At 40.9% G+C, this 22,633-nt stretch overlaps 2 protein-coding genes across 3 annotated transcripts; one reads left to right on the top strand and one right to left on the bottom strand.

The window, feature by feature from the left end:
- Positions 1 to 43: 43 nt before the first annotated feature.
- Positions 44 to 8,025, bottom strand: si:ch211-197h24.6 (uncharacterized). Its single transcript, XM_063485170.1, has 12 exons — positions 7,923 to 8,025; positions 4,956 to 5,043; positions 3,425 to 3,455; positions 2,410 to 2,487; positions 2,175 to 2,314; positions 1,972 to 2,097; positions 1,733 to 1,778; positions 1,472 to 1,537; positions 1,019 to 1,365; positions 810 to 914; positions 453 to 543; positions 44 to 322 (listed from the first exon to the last, which is right to left on the bottom strand). The coding sequence occupies exons 2-12, from the start codon at positions 5,025 to 5,027 to the stop codon at positions 279 to 281; spliced, it is 1,146 nt and encodes a 381-aa protein (XP_063341240.1). The 5' UTR covers positions 5,028 to 5,043; positions 7,923 to 8,025; the 3' UTR covers positions 44 to 278.
- Positions 8,026 to 8,480: 455 nt separating this feature from the next.
- On the top strand, positions 8,481 to 22,610 carry tex10 (testis expressed 10). 2 transcript variants are annotated; one of them, XM_063487205.1, is made up of 16 exons: positions 8,481 to 8,631; positions 8,880 to 9,076; positions 9,578 to 9,765; positions 9,859 to 10,185; positions 10,276 to 10,488; positions 10,583 to 10,835; positions 10,922 to 11,034; positions 13,282 to 13,529; positions 13,604 to 13,739; positions 15,471 to 15,640; positions 18,667 to 18,844; positions 19,632 to 19,854; positions 21,377 to 21,457; positions 21,581 to 21,765; positions 21,845 to 22,055; positions 22,154 to 22,610. In XM_063487205.1, the coding sequence occupies exons 2-16, from the start codon at positions 8,894 to 8,896 to the stop codon at positions 22,274 to 22,276; spliced, it is 2,832 nt and encodes a 943-aa protein (XP_063343275.1). In that variant the 5' UTR covers positions 8,481 to 8,631; positions 8,880 to 8,893; the 3' UTR covers positions 22,277 to 22,610. The 2 variants fall into 2 exon arrangements, with proteins under 2 accessions (XP_063343275.1, XP_063343274.1); XM_063487204.1 differs by having other exon boundaries at positions 8,877 to 9,076.
- The last annotated feature ends 23 nt before the right edge of the window (positions 22,611 to 22,633 follow it).

The raw sequence follows: 22,633 nt of genomic DNA, 5'->3' as shown, positions 1-22,633 counted from the left end.
ATCTTTATGTCCATTAATAGCTTTTAATCGCTGTGAAACTTAAACTAAAATGATCAGGTAAAGTTGCTGGATACAACAGAAGACATGTAAATCCTTCCAAGTTATAAATCTTGCCATATTATGAAGAAGTAAACATAATTAAAACAAGGACAGCAAAAGACTGAAAACCCAGTGCATGAAAATATATATTTTTTTCAAAAGTACATGAAATCAACATCTGGACAATGACCCCTGTGCATGTAGGACAGAAAGATGAGAAGACAGACTTGTTGCATCTCTTATTTGTAATATCTGGGCGGACCGTCATTGTACCGGGATGGACCTGCAAAAAAAGCAAAGTGGACAGCAAAGAATGATGCCTCACACACTCCTTTGGAGTCCTTCATTTAACAGTCCTTGATATTTGAGCCATGGATCTGTCATAAAAAGTCTGGGAGAAGGTGCATGTATACCTGAGAGGCCACCTGAGAATCGGTTGCTACTGCTTTGCATTCTAGGGGGTGAAGAGAAGTTTGTGGAACTCAATGATAAGCTGTTGGGCCCCTGAGGAGGAAACAGATGCCACAAAATAAATGTTTTAATCTGAGGGACAAGTGAAACATCTGAAAAAGTAAATCTGGTTTTGCTCATCCTTTCAGAGCAAAGGAAACCTAGTGCACACAGCTGAAACAGTTAAAATTAAATTAGAACTTTAGTACTCAGCTCGCCAAATAAGGTTTAAAGGCTGATCTTTAGTGTTTGGTTTCAAAATTATTTCTAGGATAGATACTGTTAAAAAAGAGAAGAAGCAACAACTCAAAACACCTTACCCCTGAAACACTCCTGAGTCGATACTCCATCAGCACATCTGTTAGTTTCTGCGTCACCTTCAGCACCAGCTGGGCATCGCTCTCATTCTCTATCCTGAAAGTATCCTAAAAACACATTTTGTAAAATTACTTTCTGAATATAAATATGAATATTTAAAAAAAAGAAAAGAAAAAAGATGCTGACTTTAAACCTATTGTAAGAAACCTACCAGGTATGTGAGCAAAGTATGGGGGAGGCTGCTAGATTCTGGAGCTGCCCCCATTAATCCCGGCCTGTCCATTGGTCTGTCCATCAAGCTACTACCCATCCGGTTGCCCTGGTACTCGTCTGAATACATTTTGTTTGGACGTTCATCCAGCAGTCCACTCCTTCTGTAGCTGTCTCTTCCACCACCTGAACCGCGACCCATATTATCCATGAAATTTCCCCGATCCATACCAGAGTCAGAAAAGTCTTCCCTGGAGGAGTAGCCTCCAAAGCCGGACTCCCCAAATTCATCTACGGGATAATCAGGATGAAACTCCCCTGGGAATCTTGATTCAGAGAACCTGGGACCTGTGAGATACAGGTTTATTACATTTCAGTTCACATATTTTTATTTTAATAGAACAGAGATATTCATGCACATTGAGAAAATTAATGTCAATCACAAAGAACTCACCAAAGGGTGGCCCCATTTGTCCCATTCCTGGAGCTGGTGAAGGCCCAGCTTTAGGAATAGCAGAGCCTGTGATGGAAGGATGTGTGAAATTAACAACTAATGCGAAAGAATGGAAATCCTTTAGTGTTGTTGAATGCTAAGCTAAGCTTTGACCCCAGCTAAGTAGGAAAAATTGTTGTTATTAATTTTTTAAACTGAGAAGCTGATCTTAGTTTTTGAGAACTTGAAAACATTGGATGCAAACAGAGCAGAGTAACTTACGTAGTCCTTTAAAAGCAGGAATGTCAAAGGGCTCCCTGAGGATCACCTAAACGTGACAACGGGAACAGAAAATGATCAAATCCAACATATTAAGTGCACCCACCCCTCGAATGTAAACATGGGAGACTTTTAGCCCCATCTGCAATGTAAAAGTTTTATGAGGACCAAACAAAGATGAAGTTATCTGGCAGTACCTTGGAGACTGAATTTGAACTTCAAATCACAGGTGTAGCGCTCACCTTGATTTGTCCCCTCCCCTCTGTCTTTTCAACTTCAGCCGCAGCTTCTTTAATGGATTTTCTGATAGCAGGGTCTTTCACGGCATCTTCCTCCTCATGCGTAATCTTGTCAGGGTGGGTCTTTTTCTGTGTGAAAAGCAGAATAAAACAATGCAAATGATTCTGCAACCTCGAGTGCAGACTTTGAAACAGACAACACTCACCATGTATCTATAGCAGTGTTTCCAGCCTTTCACATGGTCAACAATGTCATGCTGCAAGCTGGCCATGGCGCACAGTTTGCACTGGTAGTGTGGGGGGACAGATTTACTGGGGCTGCGGTACTCCCACACATACTGAAGGCCTGCAGACACAATGATTATTGATTATTCACTTCTTTATGCAAGAAGGAGAGGAGGTAAAGTAGATAGATGTGAGGAAAATCCCTCTGCTGCTTACCAATCACACAGTCTGTGATGCCCTTCAAGATTTTGTTGAGCGAGGGCACAGTATGGATGGAAGATCCTTTGGAGAAAACTGGGAAAACATAGTAGTGGTCAGCATTAAGTAGAGGTTGAATTTATAACTAAAACAAGACTTATATCCTGCAAACTAGTAAAAAACTAATTGCAATTATACTGTACTGTTTCACAACCTGCAATGTTTAATGGACTGGAATTTATTCCAGATTTTACATGGATAGATCAACCCAAACTTCCCATGTGAGCTTGGGAGAAAAAACAAACAAACAAAAAATAACAGGAGCTCTAAGTTAACCCCCATTTAGGCCCAAACTGAGCTGCAGAACAACACATCCTGTGATGCACTGCTTCTCACCGTGCGCAGCCGCAGAGCGGTAACTTCTGTGTTGCATTCACCAAAGCAGTCCTCTTGCAAACGCACGATAAAATTAACACATAATTTAAAAACAAAAAAAATTCTGCTAAGCAGGCAAAGTTTATGTCTAAGAAAAAAAAAGTTGAATGCAAGTCAAGCCAGTGTAACACAGGCAACTGGTAAAAATTTGATATTGCATTCAGCAGTATTAAAAAGAAACAAGTGCATTAAAACTTAATTAGTAACCAGTGCAGATGCATGGTAGCATAAGCCATGTGTCGTGCGCTTTTAAGGCTAATGGTGCTGCTCTTCAGTGTAGCAACATCTTAATGAGACTGGGTTGGATTGTTATTAAAATTATTTAGAAAACTTCCAAAAACCATTCTGAAAACTGGACTTCTAAATAGGAAACTTTTATGCAGGAAATGTTTTGCGTGAATACTTTTGCAGTGATCTCCAAAGACCAAAACAGTAGACTGCACCACATAAGACTCACCACCCCCATCCTCAAATCTCTGAGGTTGTGAGCCTCACTGAGTGGTGAACATGCCACCACACGTGACATGAAGCATGGAAACCAAGGTCTCAAGCTTCAACTCTCAACACTGGAAGTGGCACCGTGTGTAAAAGGACTTACCTATATCAGCAGAATGCTGCAGCTGCCTTCTCTGTCAGCAGAGGGAATAAACCCACGAGAAGGAGAGAGACACACAGGAAATTAGTGACAGGATGACACTAAGCAGAGGACTGAACTCCTTGTCCAGGTCCGCCACACAACCATTACGTTCTCATCCTCTTTGACGCCTGCATTAAGCAGCGACAGTCACAGGAATGTGTATAAATGGTGTCTAAATCCTCACCAAGTGAGAATGTAGACCAGCAACAATTTGTTACTACAGGGAAGAAACTGGGTTGTTACACCTGCCGCAGTGGCCGCATTGAGGGAGGCTGAGGTCAAGACCTCAGCGATCTGACAATGAAACTGGTAGAAGAGAGCATGCTCTTCTACCAACGTGCACTGTGGTCAGTGTGATGTGTTTGAAAGCCCCAAATTTGAGCTTGACAGACAACAGCAAACAGAAACCCTTTGGAAACAACTAAACATACACCCCCTTCAATGATAAGAGTGATGTCAGCTGTGTGAAATATGGAGGTGGTTCCCGTTAAAGGCAGGTGCTGAGGTGGACGCCACTTCATTTGAGGATACCTACTGATAAAGAAAACATATTTCCAGGCATACAACTTTCTTCAAGATAAGAAAAAGGAGATAAGACAGACGTAAGCAGCCAAAAATTGAAGACACTGAGTTTAGATTATTGAAGTTAAATATCTAAGCAGAAATGTAAACAATCACTGTAATACCTGCAGTGATTTACTGTTTTGCAGCTAATTTACATTTTAAGTAACTGCATGTTACTGATAAACACCAGGAGAGTGTGGTTTGGAGATAGAAATCCAGGACTGAGGGTACTCTGCTGTAAAGTACTGACTTCACCAGTGGAGCTTTGTTCACTGGTGGGAGATCATAATTTCTGTAGCAAATAATGAACTTTTGAGTTTTTAACCTCATGCACAGTGGTTGTACAGAACGGTGACGTGTCTCCTACCTCCCATTTAATTGAGCAGTGATGTAACAACGTCTCTTAGGGAAAAACTGGACTGGATATGTCGCCATTGACTTTAAGTCCTCGAGGATTTGAATCAGCAAGTGATCCGTGACTACCACTTTTGAATGTGATAGCGCTCAGTAGTAAAAAAATGAGTGGCCTGCCATGTGGTACCGTTTAAGAGAAGCCAGTTTATCTCACTTTAGAATATATTCGGAACACCAAAGTGAATAAAACCAGTGTTAAAAACAAACAAGCAAACAAAACAACAATTCTTTAAACCACAACAGGTTTGACAGGCCGCAGATGTGAGGCCAGAGCCAGTGAATAATGTCTTCAGTAACAAGACTGCAAATGAAGCAGGCCTGAAGGCACAGGAGCAAGCAGGAAGCCCACAAGTTCAGGGCTGCTGCCACCCAGGACTCCATCAGTTACCACAACAGCAAAGTTTGGGGAGGATGGGGGGAAATTATAGGAAATCCCACATTTTTTCTTTAGGTTTTTGATACTGCACATTTGGGTTCATGTGGTACTGAAGTAGAGCCAAGGACTGACACTTACCTTTGGATTCTTCTTTGGATTTGGGGGCCCACTTTGTGGTGGAGGCTGGTTTCCTGAATTCTCATCCTCCATTTCCTCAGCGTTGTCACTACAAGACAAACGATGTCTTATTGCTGGTTATCAAATCATTACACATACTAGAACTAAATTACACAGTTAAAACTAGGGATGCGTGCAACCAGTTGACTAATCGTCGCTGTGTCACTAGTCATGATTAAACATACTCGCTGTTTAATCTAATTATTCTAAATGTAAATTTTAAGTGATGCCCAATGCTGCTAAATTGTTATGCAGCCATCTGTCACTAGATGGAGCATCGGTGTTGAAAAATGGCACAAATCTGTTACTCTAGGTCTGATTTTTTTGTTAACACTATTATTGTTAATTCTTTTAAAGATCAAAGAATGAGACTCCAGATACAAGTGGCAGAAATGTGCTTTCTCTGAAAAGTGGATGAGCTTTTCCTTAGTGATAGGGTGAGCAAAGTAGAGCTCTGAACTGGGAATTTTAATTTACTAAAAGCTGCTGATCATAGAGGTATGGGACATGGGATTGTAAGAGATCTGATAAATAACTTGGAGCAAGCCCATGCAAGCACTTATATGTGAGAAACAATATTTTAAAGAGGACCAACATGCTATGTAGCAATTTAAAAGGTTATATGATAATTCTTCCAACTATTTCTTGGGAATCAACTGGTACATAGAATCAGCAGCATTGTGAGCTAACTGCAATTGTAACAATTGTGTTTTTCTCAGTCCAAAATACACTATATGGACAAAAACATTTCCTAATATACTATAACACCACTGCAAAAGTCAGTTTGTGAAATTTCTTCCCTAATAGATATTCCATAATCAGTGACCATGTAAAGTTACAGAGCAGTATCGCTGAGATGGATAGTGTGTAAAAGCCACCAGTGCTCTGCTGACTCAGTAACTGCAGAGCTCCAAACCTCCTGTGGCATTGACATCAGCATGAAAACATTGCCCAAGGGGCTTCATGGTATAGATTTTCCATAACTGAAGAGTAGTACCTCCTAATTCAGATCAAGGTAATGGCTCAGTCAACAGTAAAAATAGAGAGCAACCTGATTGCAGTTACTAAAAAACAACCAACCAACCAAACAACTAAAACTTTAACACTGCATGGTCGATGTATTAAATATTTTCACATTCTGCAAGTTGTGGTGACTAGATGGCTGCCCTGAGTTGCACACCCACAACCACTTTTGACCACAAGGTGACTGCACAGGTCTGATAGAAGGAAACCTTTCTGCAAACAGTCACACTCTTATTTGGACTGACGGCAATTACTCTCAGAGAAATTGTTGAAGCTTTACAAATAATTATCATTTAACTTATAAATGCAGACAGATTGGCAACATGTTGCTCATCACTCTGAATGAGTCTTTGTCAATGAGCACAATTCAAGGGGACTCGACATAACTGACTGCTAGCTGGTTGTAGTCTGCTTATATTCTTGTTGAAAAAAAAGGTTGCTGAGTGTAAATGTAATAGTTAAATGTGAATTTGTGCCCATGTTTAGGCAGATACACGATTTTCACGATTTCCAACAATTTACCACAGTTAACTGCTGTGTTATAAACAAATTGCATGTAATCAGTAATAATTGACAAAATGAATAGCAATATTTATAGCGGGTTTTAGTGACAGTGTTGTATGTTTACACAATCTCAGTAAAAATTTAATTAAGTGAGATAACTTCATTTTGTTGGATAAAATAGATACTGACAATCACAATAGTATAAATACTCTACGCGAGCACTCAAAGCTCTTTTACACAACATGCCTCATTCACTCATTCAGCACTTTTTTCTACGCCTGCTTTCTGTCCAACATACACACACATTCAAACTCCAATGAACGCATCTGAGAGCAACTTGGGATTCACCGTCTTATCTGGCATGCAGATTGGAGCAGCCAAGGATTGAACCATCAACCTTCTGAGTAGATGATCTCCTCTACCCTCCTTAGCTACAGCCACCCCATAATATGGTGGTTGCATTAGTACTGTGATATGATCAAGAGGACTTCACAAGGGTGAATACTCAAATCTTTATGTGTTAATCACTCGTCCTCGGATCACACTATATGTTGTAAGATATGCAACACTTTTAAAATATGCAAATCTGTACTATATTGTAGAGTTTGATAATCTTTATCTGATTGCAAAAAAGAAAAAGGAGAATTTATAAATTTATAACATTTTCTCTAAGTTGCGACTTTCTGATCCAGCCAGGTGATTAGTTGTTAACTTTGTTTTGGGAAACGTGCTACACCCCATCTACATGTGCTTTCGAGGACTAGCCATTCAAAACAAAGGGCAGTATTGTTACTACAGACAATACTTTTTAAACGATCTTAGATTTCTTTTTTTAAGTATTTTAATAACTTTATCAACGAAACAGAACAGCAACAGTACTGGTGAAAAGGTAGCAGCGTAGGCGGAAATAAATCTAAGTAATACAAATACAAAAGAAGAAAGGGCCATCTTTAAAAAAAAATCTTGTAATATTGAAAACTCAGTTTTAAATCTGTCGTTAAATCCTCATCTTAATTATCTTATATTTGTATTTAAGTAATTCATATCTATTTTGCTCATAATTATCTTTTGAATGCAGGAACAACAACGAAACGGGGAGTCTCAAAAGTGTTGTCTTTTAAATATTATCACCAGAAACACAATTTTCTGCAGTATCGCCCAAACAAACTTCAATGCGTAGTTGTTGTTTTTTTAAAAAACAAAAAGATTTAAAGACGTCTCGTTTCTTTAATCATCAAATGTTAGCGCTGTTAGCTGTGGGAGGGCCACAAGCAGAGCCTTAATTTACATAAATTATTTGAAAAGAAAATGTGACTGTAAGACGCATCTTAGCGACCCCGAACGCCACATATGATAGATATCCACATAACGTAATCAAGTATATTATATTATCAAACTTACACGAGATACTTAAGTGCAAACCGCGAATTCCTCCTAGCTCAAGGTGAAAAGAGAATACAATGCGAGCCGAGCTTCGGGAGAAGATTGTAGTCTGATGAACTCGCCGGTTTAAAAAAAACAAAACCAAAACCAAAACAAAAACATGTTGTAGCGCTATTTTGTGTCCGCGCTTCACAGAAAGACCTCATCTATTCTCTTAGAGGAAACAAAATGACAATTATTATCATTTATCTGTGCTTTCAATTTTATTATAAACTAGTAAGTTAATTATTCCAAGGCATCTTCGAGGGCAGCTTTTTTTGGTGCGTTTATTTTATACACCGCATTAGCGTCCAGGAGCAAAATTGAAGGGAAATAGTGAATTACCTAAGAAAAGAAGGCTTGTGTTTTTCATTTTATCTCACGTTTGCGCACATGATGACGCTCGAGCAGCTATAAACTCGCACTTTGCCCCAGTTTGGTGGTTTCATTTATTATAAGCCCCGCAGGAGCAGCAGCTGAAGTGCACACATCTAACGCGCAGTCTTTGTGACCATGTACACACACCCACACAATCAAAGGACCCAATGTAGCCACACGAGACCGAATAAAGATCATTTTCTTTGTATATGTGTGTGTATGTTTAGTCGTTAGCCGGGTGGACACATTTTTAATGAATGCTTTACGTTGTGTAAATTTCCGACTTTAGACTGCAGATATTTTTATTGTGGTGAGTACAATTAACTACTACCGCTAAAAACTGTTGCAGGGAAATGATAGGTAAGTTAGCAGAGCAAGCTAGCTGTGGTGCTGAGTATCGAAATGTACTATTGAGAGTAAAAATAACAATGTTAACGGTCCTGACACAAATTATGTTATTATTGATACGTGTTCAATTTACCATAGGTTTATGTGTCATTAAAATTAGTGCATTAATTCACTTCCCGCTATCTTCATGTGTCATTACACTGACAGCAGTCTAGACTGCAGAGATGAAGGCCAAAAAGAAGAAGAGGCAGGATGACTTCCAGAAGGTGAAGCTAAAAGTGGGAAAGAAGAAGCCCAGAGCTGATAACGCCACCAACACCAACTTTCGGTCCAAGGGGATCTATCTGTCTGAGCAGCTAAAGAGAGACACGAGTGGACCCACAACACACAAACAGCTCGGTATTAATGTAAGATCTGAGATCTTTTCACATTTTAGCAAGTTAAAAAAAAAGCATGCTATAGGCTTGTTTCAATGAATATAACAAGTTTGTCGTCTTCCGTAGTGAGAGTAGAGAGCAAGTAGAAATATGTTGCGGACGGAAGAGGAATGAAAGTCAGTAGAAGCAAGACAGAATACAGAATGTGTGAATGAGAGTGAGACAGGTGGAAAGGCGAAGATGCAAGGATTAGAGGTTGTGAAGGTGGATGAGTTTAAATACCTGGCGTCAGACATGCAAAGCAACAGACAGTGTACATGAGATGTGAAGAAAAGAGTGCATGCAGTGGACGGAGATGAGTCTTGGGTGATTTTTGACTGAAGGAAAGCTGCAAGAGTGCTGTGATCTATGGTTTGGAGACATTTACTGTGAGGAGGCATATGATCCACTGTGGTGACCCTTAAAGGGAGCGGCCAAACGAAGAAGAACAACAGAAACAAAGTTATCTCATTTTTTCCCCTCCTTCCACAGGACCTCCTGTCTCAGCTGCACCATTACAACGCCAATGTGAAACACAGTGCCTTGTTAGGTTTGAAAGAGTTGCTGTCCATCAGTCCCTCTTTGTTAGAGCAGCATCTTTCACGCTTGCTTTCAGAAGTGGCAGCTGTTTTAACAGACAAGGATCACAATGTTCGTGTGGCAGCTGCACGTGTGCTCAGGTTAGACGAGCATGTCAAAAATACAACAAACACATTTTTTTTCTTTGTTTAAATGTGTCTAAAGTAAACAAACTTGTTTTAACCTGCTTACAGGTACATTGCACAGTGTGTGCCTGCAGAACGCGTGGCTCCGTTTTTCCCCCTCCTCAGTGCTCATTTGTCTTGTGCTATGACGCATATCGAGACAGGAATCCAGGAGGATGCCATAAATGTCCTCGACGTGTTCCTGGAGCACTACCCTGCTCTGCTAGCTGCACGGCCTGCAGTTCTCCTCACTAACTTCCTAGAGATGATCTCTCACAGACAGAACAGCGGAGGAGCCAAAAAAGCTTCAGACTCCAAGGCTTGGACCTGGGCGCTGTCCATCAACCCTGACAGGGCTGTGACGAGCCAGCAGTGGCGGCTCTCTGTGCTTCTCAGGTATGGAAGCTGCATGTAAACACAATCAGGAAAAATCTAAGTTAATAACTCTGAATGCCAATCTTCCTGTTTGTTGCACTTGTATCTCAGGCTTGGGCGCTTTCTCCAGGCAGTTGTCGAGGAAAGACCAACGGAGGAAAGCGATATGTCTGTCTCAACTGAATTAGTTTTTGGTTCTAGTGGAGAGGGTCGATTTACACCTCTTCATCTCAACTGGGAAGAGCTAACTTACAGCAAGGTTGGAGTTAAGATTTATGAACATTCTGGGGCCAAACCAACTCCACACTCCACCTTTAAACTTAGGTATGAAATCTCTGACTTTAGTAGCTGTCCAGAAATAGTTCAGTTTAAGCGTTTTGTTTTTTCATTGGTTTTTTTTAATTCTTTCACTGTGCAGACCTGAGCAGGATCCAGGAGCTACAGTAAGTGAGGGTCTAGACTCAGCTGAGACTGTTCAAAAGTTTGCAGCTACTCTTGTTCCTCTCCTGCTGGAAGTGTGGGTTGAGGCCAGCACCAATGACAGCCCGTGGAATAACACAGAGGGGGCCCACCTGCTCACTCCAGATGCCATGTCAGTAATGTTCCAGGTCTTGTCTATTCTGCAGTTGCTGAGAAAACTGGCCCCACAGCGGGAGAACCAGGATGCACTGGTGAGATGTGACTTGCATGTCTTTTGTTTTTTTTCATTTTATTGTAATGTATTGATCAACCTCACAGATATTTTTGTTTTCTTTAGGATGCGTGGTTCCGTAAAGAATACCTGGGAGATTTTAAGCAGCACTTCATTAAAAACTTTCCCTACGGGAGCCGGGATACACCCAGACATAAAAAGAAAATTGATCTCAAAAGGTAAGAAAGTTCATTCTTGGCATTCTTTTTATCTTTGGTGTTTTATTAATACTTAGCTGTTGTGGGGCGAGAAGTGGGGTACATCCAGTCCAATCCAACTTTATTTACTGAGCAGTTTAAAAACAACATAGTTGACCAAACTGCTTTCCAGTAATAAAAAACAGAGATAACAGTTAAAAACATACATTAAGCAGACAAAGAAGTATATATAAATAACAATAAAATAAATACATAAGTGAAAAGGGAAGATAAAAATAAGTCAGTATATATTAAATATTAAAACATGAGTAAAACAGACAATAAAATATACAAGGAATAAAATTAACAAAATAAAAAGATTAAGAGTGACCTAAAACTGACTAAAAGCTGACTCTGGTACTACTCCTAAAAAGCCTTGGAAAAAAGGTGTATTTTAAAAAGTGATTTGAACATTTCAAGTGTTGGGGCCAGCCTAATATGGAGGGGCAGCTTATTCCATAATTTGGGGCCCACAACAGCGAAAGCTCTGTCCCCCCCGGTGTTTCAGTCTCGACATGGGGACAGCAAGGAGTGACTTGTCAGCTGATCTGAGAGACCTTTGTGGAGTGTATAGGTGTAGAAGTCTGATAGGTTCTATCATTTTAAAAGGGACAGGCAACCAGTGTAAAGACAACCAGTGTACATCCTGGACCGGTCAGCAGCCTGTTGATCGGCTGACACAGAAGGGCAGACAACTATTGAAATTTATGCCTCAGTCGATTTTCTCTGGACTCTGGAAGGAAGCTGGAGCACCCAGGGAGACTGTGGCTTATGCTTCAGTTGGAAATTTACGCCGTAGCTACGCCATAACTGCAAACCCATCTGAAACCTTACGGCGTAACCTGACGTACATCTTGCTAGAAATGTAACTACACGCCAGTTTGACGCAGCCTGCAGCTGCTGTGATTGGCCTGTTTAGTACCGTTCTTTCCTCCTGTGCCTTTATGGCTACTTTTTTGCTACAGTTTTTGAATTTAACAATCATTGCCTGTTTATTAGGAATAATAACCCTAGCATCACTGTAAGGACTCACAAATATCAGCAAATTACTGGAAACTATCAGAATGGACGTGAGAGAATGTACAAAAAAGTCTAGAGGGACAAATCTGTTTGCCCAGAGAAATCTGACCACAACAAAGAGCAGGCCAGGAGAGAAAAAAGTCCCAACATTTAATTTTTTTTTTCTATCAGCTGACACTGGGTATAAAAATACTGGATCATGACCATGTCAGCCATTATGTAGATCACATTGTAGGCTCTACAAAGATTCAACACAGAAGTCTAAATCAGGCCTTAGGTGGTAGAGTCGGCTGTCTACCAATCAGAAGGTCAGTTCAAATTGTAAATGATAAAGTATCCTCGAGTTGCCGCGATGAATCAGTTGGAGTATGAGTGAATGTGAGAAAGTGCTTAGGCATAGATGTGTGTGATTGGGTGAGTGAGACTTGCAGTAAGAAAGTGCTTTGAGTGATCAACTGAGTAGAAAAGTGCTGTGTGAGTACGAGAGCAAAGAAACCACAAAGGGGTTTAAGCCCAGAACCTACTTTATGTGAGGCAGGTGAGTCCTCTTAACCTGTGGGGACAGCTGTAGCCACTGTGCCGCAGTGTTGCCTCTTATTTATTAATGACATTAGATTTAATGTCATTAATAAATAAGTTAGATGCCTCATTGCCCAAGGATGCATCACATTACACTTTTACTCTGCCTGTTTCACTCTTTTCTCTTGACTCACAGCTTGTGATAAGATGCAGGGAAGCTTAACAATCTGCCATCAAAGGCACTGATGAGGAACACAAACACGATATGCTTAAAATGTTTACATTTCTCAAAATATTTAAATTCACATCTTCTTTTATTTACATTTGTATTATTACAAGTTTGTATTTTTCTGCCATATTTCCTTTTGTCAATCACTCAGTATATATTTTGAGAGTTGAATGGATAATAGATGTCGACTTGTTGGAGGCTGACTGTCATCTATTTAAGAACTTTTTTGATTTTAAATTCATACATTTTTTCTTTTTTTGTAAAGTTTTGATTGTTTTTTTTCTTTCTTTTTCACCTATATGTTTGTGCATAGCTCTAAACTGCAAGTTTTTAGTTCTTCGTTTTAAAAACTGTAAAAGATTTAAGCAGCCAATACAGTCTGATCCTCTACTGGTGGTTATTTACTGTGTATGAAATTCAGACTAGCTAAGATTGCCCTCATCTCACTCTCCACTCTTCAGGAGCAAACAGACAGCAGCCCTTCCTGGTCCGACTGTGGATCCTCTTGCCCTCAATATCACACTCTGCCAGGTGATGGTGTCCCTTAGCCAGAAGCAGGGCGTTGGCCAAGAGGCAGATGGAGACTGGCTGACACCACTGAGGACGTTTGTCCGAGACACTCTGGGTAGCGGAGTGAAGCTGAGCTACAGGCAGCTGCAAATGCTGCTGGGTACCGTGTGGAAGATGGTGCTCACACAAAGAAGCAAAAGTAAGCATATATATATATATATATGAATGAGCTGTTTTCACTCTGTCATATGTCATATGTCCATGTTTGTGCAGCAGTGACAGAGGACCTGTTGGCAGCAGTGTATATCTACTACAAGCAAAGAAACCTCCCTCTGCAGACACGATCTCTGCTGCTGTCGTTCTACAGCAAGCTTTACCTGCAGGAGCAAGGGCATGCACACCTAACCAGGTAACATGTAGGATTTTTGAACAGCTGTTTCTGTTCAAAAACAGCTTTTTCCAAAAGTTCATGCACCACATGGCATAATTGTTGGAGATATAAAAAGACAGGATGATAGCATCAGCATAAATAATCATTCATTTGAGTTTTTTGTCATATTTTTCCTCATAATTTAGTAGTTTACACTTTGGCCAAACAAGCAAAAGATCCCTGGTTCTCTGCCGGGACGGGACAAATTTAAGGATTTAAGGTTTAAGGAAAAATATATTTTAAATTGCAAACACAGAGCTACCTGCTGTAGCATCCACTTATGATTAAGGAAGCAGCTGAAAGTAGTTTCTTCTTCATCATTCAGGCATCCGCTGCGGTGACTTTATGCCCAAGCAGTTATCCCAGCTCACATTTTGCTAGCTGCTGATTTAGAGTTCTTGTATATGGGTCATTCCATGTAAAATCAATCAAAGCCTCTCACGATGAAGGCTCTGGAGGGTCTCCGGATCAGGACTATGAGGTGACAGCAGCTTAGTAAAGTGAGTAAAGGGGACATGCCAAAAGAAAATAGTCACAAGCTGAATAGGCAGTAAAGCAACAAATGCAAGGAGAGTATCCCCTGACCCTCTGTGATCCAGGCTCAAATTGCAGGGAAAACTGTGTTATAATGTTAATTATATTACAGGTTATTCTGACTAAGAAGAAAACCTGTAGATGAAAAGTAGAGCTTTAATATGCCGTTTGCCCAAAATTGTCTTTTTGAAGTTTTCTCCAGTAAATCAGCAAACAGATAAAGCATCTAGAGTACCAATGCTTGTTACTCCACATCAAAGCCAGTAAATTGGTGCAGTTCTGCTGCTGAACTTTGATATATCCCGTGATATTGATGCTCACTGGTGGTCATAGAAAAAAAACTGTACTGAACAAGAACCAGAACTGGCTTTAGATTGCGGCACTGAAGTGCGTGTAAAATGGAGTTGATTTAAAGAGTTTAAGAGAGTTTAAAAAAAAAATTTCAGCCCTGGAAATTCCACTAGGATATCTTTTGCGCTCTAGAAGTTATAAGAGCTCCAAAAAATAGAAAAAAATAATATGAATCAAAACTAGTCATATTTCAGCCCTACGCTGTGTACTTTAAGGGCCCATAAATAGGAAAAAATTGTCTTATTGTGATAGTAAAGTTTTTCATGCCTTCATTAAATATTCTAGCTGATTCTGAGGAGGTCGGAATTGATTGATTTTATTTTTATATGGCGTGACCGTGCAGCCAAATCATGTAACCGTTACCACAGCAAAAATAAACTCATATATCCCTCTTAACACATCTAAAACGTGGCGTAATTATTAAACTGTGAAGCACTGGACATATACCACAGTCCTCCCCTACAGCTGCGTTGTTTCTGAGTTTCAGACTATCCATTTGACTTCTTCTGAATAAAAGATCGTAGAAGATTTATGATGATCATGTGTTGCACAGTCCACATGAAATTATGCTTTTCTCATGTAATTGTTTCGTAACTGTCCCTAACTACAAAGAACAAAATCAAAACTACCCATTATCACATCTGTGGCTTCCCTGAATAGTTTTATTTTTGCTCGTAAACAAAATGTAGTGTAAAAATAAATCTGTCTCACTTTGGTGGTCACATTAACTTGTGCTCAGACGTAAGAACTGTAACAGTTGTGTAATAACATCAGGCCTTGATGTGGTGACCTTGGGTTCACATGCCCTTTTGTGTCTCTCTGAAGGAGCAAGGTGCTGTCTCGCTGGTTGGCATCTCTTCCTGTGCAGTTGTCCCAGTTGGGCCACCGTAACCCAATGCTGTCTGCGCAGCTCATCCTTTCCATCCAGGCCGCTGCTTCTCGAGGCAACAAAGACCTGCTCAGCAGTCTGCAGACGCATGCCTGCACGCTGTATGGTGAGCATGAAAATGCAGTGATCATAATGTCTGGGGCCGCTTGTGAAATGTTTTTTGGGGTGGGGGTGCAAATGCAGCAATCATACTTGAGAACTGAGACCCCTGAAGTGTGTAATCTGTCATGATGTGACTCCTGCTACCAGAGATCTGTACAACGAAGCAGGATTTGGACTGTTAAAGGTTCCCTCCAGTTTAGTCCTGAGTTTTCAGTATTATGGAGGTGGTTCACTTATTACCAGGATACATCGCTATGGTTACTCATGATGCGGACCTAACCAGCACAGATTATTGGCTACGTCCAGACGTACACGGATATTTTTGAAAACTCCTGGCAGGGTGGAGATTTTCGAAAACTCAGTTTTTGCGTTTAGGTGTGGACAAGGAAAACGGAGATTTACTCACGCACACGTTATTGTTTACATGAAATAAATTTATGCAATGGCTGATATAGACAAAATAGTGTTGCTGTTAATCTTACTATTTGCAGTTTTTCCACGCTTACATATACACGCAGTTATTGTCCCTCCATTTAGAAAGACAGAGGCATCAGAGTGAACTTCGGATGTGGCCTCTACATTCAACACAGACGCTCTCACAACCCAAATCCCAATGTCAGTTTTGAATAAATTTAATTTTTTTTAAATTAAATTTATTTATGCTGTATGCATTTTGTTCATTCCTAAGTTGTGAGTCTACACAACAGCCAAAATACTGTCTTTAGTTATTAACATTTGAAATGATGAAGGCACTTGAAAATGGCACTTGAAAAGTAACAAAATTATCTGCCGTTCCAGAAAAACAAAAACTTTTCAGAAGTGCTTAAGGTTTTGTGAGGGCACAAAACCCTGTTTAGTCTTTCCCTCCCAGGCTTCTAGACTTCTAATTGGCCAACATTTCGTTTTTAGCGTTTACTTGTGGACGGAGATATATTTTCAAAACTGCACATTTGGACGGGATTTTTTTATTTTTTTTTTTAAACGGAAACGGAAAATCTCCTTTTTCAAAAATACCCGTGTACGTGTGGATGTAGCCTATGTTCCAAATTAGAGATCAGTAGGTATGAAATAACAGTCTACTGAATCAGTTTTCTGAAAAATAATATCACTGTTGCGCGTAAAGATCTTTTCAGATCACGAAAGTCTAAAGTTTTTGATTTTTTTTTTTTTGTTTTTGTTTTTTTAAGAGTGTCCTTATGTAAGTATGTAAGGCCTATCCTGGGGGGAAACCCCCCCAATCATCTGGATGGGAACATGTTACCCTAAAACCTGTATATACCTTTCAGCGTTGATTGTCCCTTTCCACATGTGCAAACTGCCATACCATCAGAGATGCTGGCTTTTAAACTGAGCACTGACAACAAGCTAGATTATCCCTCTCCTCTTTATTTTGAAGGACATGGTGTCCATTTTTTTTCAAAAAGAATTTTGAATTTTGATTTATCTAACCACTGGACTCTTTTCCTCTTTGGATCAGTCCATCTTAAAAGACAGCAGTGTTTGTAGATCATCTGCACATATGCATGACAGAGCTTTAACCTGCACTTGTGGACGGCATGGTGAACTGTGTTCTTAGACAAAGATTTCTGGAAGTGTTCCTGAGCCTGTGCAATGATGGAATCACACCTGAGAACACGGGCCTCCAATATAAACAAACGTAGTAATTTAACGTTGAGGAACATTTTTCTGAAATTGTTCCAGAGTTTGTAGACATAGTTTTTTTTTTTTTGTCCAGGTTGATGAACCTTTGCCTCTCCAAGAGGCTCTTTTTTTTTTTTTTTTTTTATACCAAATCATATTACTGACCTGTTGTTAGTTTCTCCATGTGTGGTTTTGTTTTTGTTTTTTGTTTTCATTACTCAGACCAAATGGTGGAAAGGTGTTTAAGCCCTAGTGGGAGTTGTCCCTTAAGAAGGCTGTTGGCCCACTGTTGATCATGTGTCTCATCACATGAGCCAAGGTGTGGAAAAGGGTGTGGGGTCATTATCAGCACAGGTTTCGGGTGAAACAATCATGTGACTTATTGAGATCAAGTGATGCAAGATGTGAGTGGGCGTTAAGGTGCCTGGGAAGTGATCTCAAAACTGGATTGTAGGTGGCAGCGGTTCATGTCGCAAGCCACCACCTCTGTTCAAGGATGGTCGTTCACAGTGGACATAGATGGCTTCTTTCACTCCTCTTTCAAACCATCTGTCTTCTCTATCCAAAATGTGAACATTGGCATCCTCGAAGGAGTTTTTATTTTTACAGTTTAACCCTGTTCTATAAAATACAAATTCTTGCAGCTCTTTGTCGACTTTAGTTCTCTTGAACTTTTGTGTGCGTAAAAGACCAAACTGAGGGAAGAACGCTCCGAGGTTACAGACACTTCACGACCAGGGAAAAATACTGTAGGTGTAGAAATGCATTAATTTGCAATCAGAGGTGGGAATCACAAAATTAGCCTAAAAGAAGAAGTGTAGAAGCTTTTTTTTTTAATGTCATTTTCCGTATATTCATATGTTGCATATATAGGTCTAGCAAAGGTGTACAGACCTCCAAAAATCTGTGACTCTCTAACTAGAGTGGTTCCCATAGGAGGCACTATAACGCTGTGTTAGCCACCCCAGGCAACTTTGTACATTGCTGGAAACCCGTCCATAAGAACAGCTCAGAGAATGGTCAGATAGTTAGATAGCTGGTGTGTAACAGAGGGGGTTGGGAAGGGGAGGAGGGGGGGTGTTTCTGATAGAAACTGCCGCAGAGCCAGCAATTCACCATCACAAGACTCCTTTTGTCTGAGAGCTTCTGACATCAGCATGTGCGTCAGAGACAGACAGAACACCACGCACACAGACGCATTATCTGAGCCCTTACTGTAGTAGTTATGTCTTTCGTCTGTCTCTTTTACTGGTCCCAACATAGTCTGGTTTTCCAAGTATTGGTCCTAATTTTCCAGATAGAGCTCCTCGTTAAATCCCCACAGGGTGCACGGCATTGCTGTCTCTCCATAATTACACGTGACTTGTGCGTCTCTGTTTGTCTGTGAAGATCCACAGGATGGGGTCGTGGTGCTCTTACCATCAGAGTCCCAGCAGCGAATGGTGCAGCTGCTCTACTTCCTCCCCAAGATGTCCCAGCCTCTTCTGGCCAATCTGAGCAGCTGCTGCACTGCTGGACGAATCTCTGCCGGCCTTGCTGCCTCTCTGATTCGTATCATACATCTTAGGTGAGCTTTCAGACCCGCTTTGGAAAGCACATGAACACAGTTGTGTTTGACAGCAGATGGTTGCTGGCACACAGGCACACAAACGACGCTCTGCCTGATCACCATCAGATGGCAGTGTTGTTCTTTCACAGACAAATCAGTGACAGTTTTTATGATCTATTACCTGCTTGTTGACATAAACTGAGATGAATATTCTGTATTTTTGATATTCAACTTCCTTATGACAATTAAACCAGGTTTTTATTATATTTTGTTCTATTATCATCCCCAGTTAACCTTTCTCTGTGATGATATGTGTGTGCTGCCATGTTTGACCTTATTCTTATGTCAGTGGGGCAGTGTTATACAAATTTTGAGTGGTGGGAGTACTGAGTTCATATGGGATGGAGTGTGCGTATGGGTGTGTGTGTGTGTGTGTGTGTGTGTGTGTGTCTCGAGTGTTGTACAAAGAGCTCTTTTTGAGGCTGGAATGCAGGATCGTCATGGAGTATTGAGAAGACGATCTGCATGTGTCTCCCGGGCTTTATGAAACACCCTGTTATTCACACACATTTCTCACTGTTACAAATCTATATTCCCCCACAGGGCAAGGAAGAAGTTTTCATAACTATATTTCAGTGTGCTGTTATTCTTAATGTTCTTGAAAATAGAAGAACACTGAAATCAAATCATGAATAATCCTAAAGTGTTTGAAATGTGAGAACTTTCAAAATTTACAAAGCCTGAGATTCAAATCACAATTCAGGGTTTTTGATTGTGTAACATGATCACTGATTATGTTCTCCAGGTCCCCTCTGAGCAGCTGGACAGCTGGGAGCCAGGAAGCGGCATTGCAGGACGTGGACTATTTCAGTTTCCTGTTCTCCACCCTCATAGGCTTCTCGTCCGAACAGCTCGCCTCCCTGCAGGAGGCAGAGGATGACAGTGTCCTGCCTCCCGCCGCTCTTTCACCTCTCAGCCTCTACCCCACCCCGCTGGAGCAGTTCACACACCACTGGGACATTGTTGAGGTGTGTTCACTGTTCACCTTTTTAATCCCACACTGAAACCCTTACATTTAACATTAGAAATAAATCTTGAGGAGACCCAGACTTGCAGGTGAAGGAAGGGGTAGAAAAGACATTGTTTTGATATTCTGGACACAGCTGTGGTCTGTCGGTCCCCGCGGTCTCTCTCCGTCTCTCCTATAGAGCTCAGAGGGTGGAAGCTTTATCGTTGCACTCCGGCTGAGAGGGGAACGTTTATCGCGCTGCGCAGGTTGGAGATGCGTGGTTATCGGGCATAGTGGATATGCACAAATGCTAATGAGAGCCCATGGCATGATGGGAGAGTGACATTTCTGCACAGAAATTACCGTTAACGTAACTGTGCCCTGGGGCAAGAGTGTGTGAGTGTGTGAGCAAGTGGGGGGCTTATAATCACTAATTCAGCTCCTCAATTAAGGTCTCAGATCCTACCTCTCTCATCTCCCTGTCTGAGTCAATCACAGGAAAGTGGAAGGAAGGGGGAGTGGAGGGGGACGCTTGGTGAGGATGGGAGGAAGGGGGGCCGGCATTAAGGACGGACTGTGTCAACTCCAGTTCGGCTAATGAGATGGGATTGTTTTTAATGACGGCGAGAATGCCAACAGGTGCACCGTTCAGACACACACCGGCTCACACACACGCACCTAAATTTGATCAAAGTTAATGAGAAATTTGATTTGGATTTCAAGTTAATGACGGAAAGCTGAGCCTTATTTTTCACTTTTAAAAAGTTAGTGGCATGTTGGTGGTTTAGGCCTGAGACCACTCGTTTGCTGACTATCTGGAAAGTGAAAATAGTGAAACTGAAAGTAAAAGTAATTTGTATGTCACATCTTTGGTAGTCAAGTGACAATCAGGAATATTGTATTCTTTCTGTATGCTTTCTTTTTTTATGGGTCACCATGGAGTTAAAATATTTTTAAAAATAAGTTGGGAGGAGGTAACAAGGGCAGTGCAGACTGTTATTTGGAAGAGAGAGTAATTTTTCTTTTTTGTACAATTATGAGCAGTTTACCTGTCAAAGATAAATACTTATTAAGGATATTGGCAGTAACCTGTAAAATGTTGAAATTTGAACCCCCAGCTGAGAATAAATGGATTGCCATAGTGAGTAATATTCAAGAAACTGAGAGAATTACTTTTTCTTCAAATATTATGGGATGATCAATTTACAATAAATTGGGAGAAACTGATGTATGTAATCCAGTTACATACCTAGTTTTCTTCTTCCTGTTTTTGTTTTGTTTTTGTACCTACTCTTATACTCTTGAGTATATGTATTTGTGAAGAATGCAACAAAATAAAAAGTTGGTTTTTAAAAAAAAAAAAAAAAAAAAAGATAAAATAAGAGCAGAAAATCTGTTAACCCCGGAGCATCTGTTTTAGAGCTCGTGTGGTTACATGTCTGCAGTCAGATTCCTCAGTCACACATTCGGACTTTGAAATCATTACATCAGTGACACACGTTTGGATATGGTCATAACCAAAATAACTGTTTGATTTATAGGAAGTGTGCCACTGTCTGGAAACTCTGGGCTCAAAGTCTCAGTGCTTTGATACCTTACAAACTGGCATTTGCAACTACCTGGTAAGAGACTGTTGTTATTAAGCATGCAGTAAATCACACTGATTTTTTTACGTAAAGTTTGTTTATTGCTCAGTTTTATTTTATTTATACTTAAGGTGTTTTTGTTGTGTGTGTCTGTCTCAGACTAAGTTAGGGGTGGTTTCCGATAGCATGGCGGCCGGGCTGCTGAGAGCTGTATCCAGACTGCTGGATCTCTCAGTCCTGCCCCTTGAGCCCGTGTTGCGCTTCTTGTCACAGTGCTGCCTCAGCCTGTTGTCGTTGCTCCTCACCCTGCAGCAGGAGGCACCTACTGAAACCAACCACAAAAGGTGTACTTGAAACTCTTTCAGTGATCTGTGCTGATTGATTTTGATCGAATGTGTTAACACCCTTGCTTGACATTTGCAGGGAAGCAATTTGGGGTGCTTGCGTGACAGCGCTGAGCAGCATTCCTCGCCTGCTGCGGGTTGTCCTGCAGTCGTTGCGCGTTGCCAATCTGAACGAGGAGGAGCTGCCGCAGCTCGGACAGATCCTCTCCATGCTGCTGCAGCACACGTCGCTCCACAGCCAGCTGCTGGCCAACACCACTCTGCTGCAAGAAATCCTCCAGCACCTCACGGTAAACGCGCCCACACAGATGCAGGCATATTCAATTGAAGGCATTTAAATGACACGGATGGAGATTGATCACCTGATTACTTTGTGCGTGTGTTTCAGAGGTTCTCCCGGGGTGCAACCAGGGAGCAGTGGCTGACAGACCTGCTCTACTGTTACAGCGTCACCGTGGCTCATGGCTCGTCTGCTCACCGTGGAAATCTGGGCCTTCGAGACATATACTAACGGATGCGCCCAACAGTACGTGGTGTGTTGCTCAGTTTAGCCTCCCAAACATGTTACAGTCACAATGACAACACACAGGGCTCAGTAGTGACAAGTACACATGATCACACTTTCATACAGAAGACAATGAGAACTTTTTTTTTTTTTTTTTAAAGTACTCCACATTCTTGTTCTTTCTTTCTTCTTCACTGTTTTATTCACAGCCTTGGTAACTGTATATTCTCTTTTGTGAGTGTTGTTAATACTGAACGGTTGTCCAGTGGCTACTTAAGTGACTTTGTATTAAAAGGAAAAAAGTGGGGGGTAAGCAGAATAAAGGCAAAATGAAGTTCAATCAGAGGACTCTTTCTTTTGTTT

Source organism: Pelmatolapia mariae, linkage group LG10_11 (assembly GCF_036321145.2).
Source record: "Pelmatolapia mariae isolate MD_Pm_ZW linkage group LG10_11, Pm_UMD_F_2, whole genome shotgun sequence".
Lineage (NCBI taxonomy): Eukaryota > Metazoa > Chordata > Actinopteri > Cichliformes > Cichlidae > Pelmatolapia > Pelmatolapia mariae.
Note: the sequence above shows the minus strand (reverse complement) of the source record. Positions and strands in the feature narration are given on the sequence as shown.